We start from the raw sequence: 444 nt of genomic DNA, 5'->3' as shown, positions 1-444 counted from the left end.
TGGGGGGGGCCGGGAGACCGGGGGCCTTCGCCCCCCCTGCCCCTCCCAAGGCAGATCCCGGCACAGAGGGTCTCCCTGCCACGGGCTGTCCCGAGTACCGGGGGAGGCTGGGCACAGGCTTCTCCCTGCTGTCTCCCGTAGTGGCCGCTCACCCCACGTCCCCCCCAGCCTTGGCCGATGGCCTCAACGATGGTGAGAAGCCCACAGGGGGCAAGAGCAAAGCTGAGCTGCGAGCAGAGCGCCGGGCCAAGCAAGAGGCTGAGCGCGCCCAGAAACAGGCCAAGAAGGCAGAGCTGAGCCAGGCAGCGGCAGCGGCCAAGCCCAGGCTGACCCCCACCGAGCCTCAGTCCGGTAAAGTCATCGTCACCAGAGGGCAGGGGGGTGAGCGGGGAGGAAGGGGGCTGCGGCGGGCACCGGCAGGGGGGGGCCGACCGCACCCCCCGC

General features: G+C 71.8%; 1 protein-coding gene across 1 annotated transcript in view; it reads left to right on the top strand.

Annotated features, from left to right (window-relative positions):
- The window catches only part of EIF2B4 (eukaryotic translation initiation factor 2B, subunit 4 delta, 67kDa), a 9910-nt gene that overhangs the window by 3885 nt on the left and 5581 nt on the right, over positions 1-444 (top strand). Inside the window, exon 2 of the mRNA XM_009883467.1 lies at positions 142-351. Within this exon, the coding sequence (XP_009881769.1) occupies positions 142-351 (210 nt within the window). The remainder of the gene's footprint in view (positions 1-141; positions 352-444) is intronic.

Source organism: Charadrius vociferus, unplaced genomic scaffold (genome assembly GCF_000708025.1).
Source record: "Charadrius vociferus isolate BGI_N301 unplaced genomic scaffold, ASM70802v2 scaffold2044, whole genome shotgun sequence".
Taxonomy (NCBI): domain Eukaryota; kingdom Metazoa; phylum Chordata; class Aves; order Charadriiformes; family Charadriidae; genus Charadrius; species Charadrius vociferus.
Note: the sequence above shows the minus strand (reverse complement) of the source record. Positions and strands in the feature narration are given on the sequence as shown.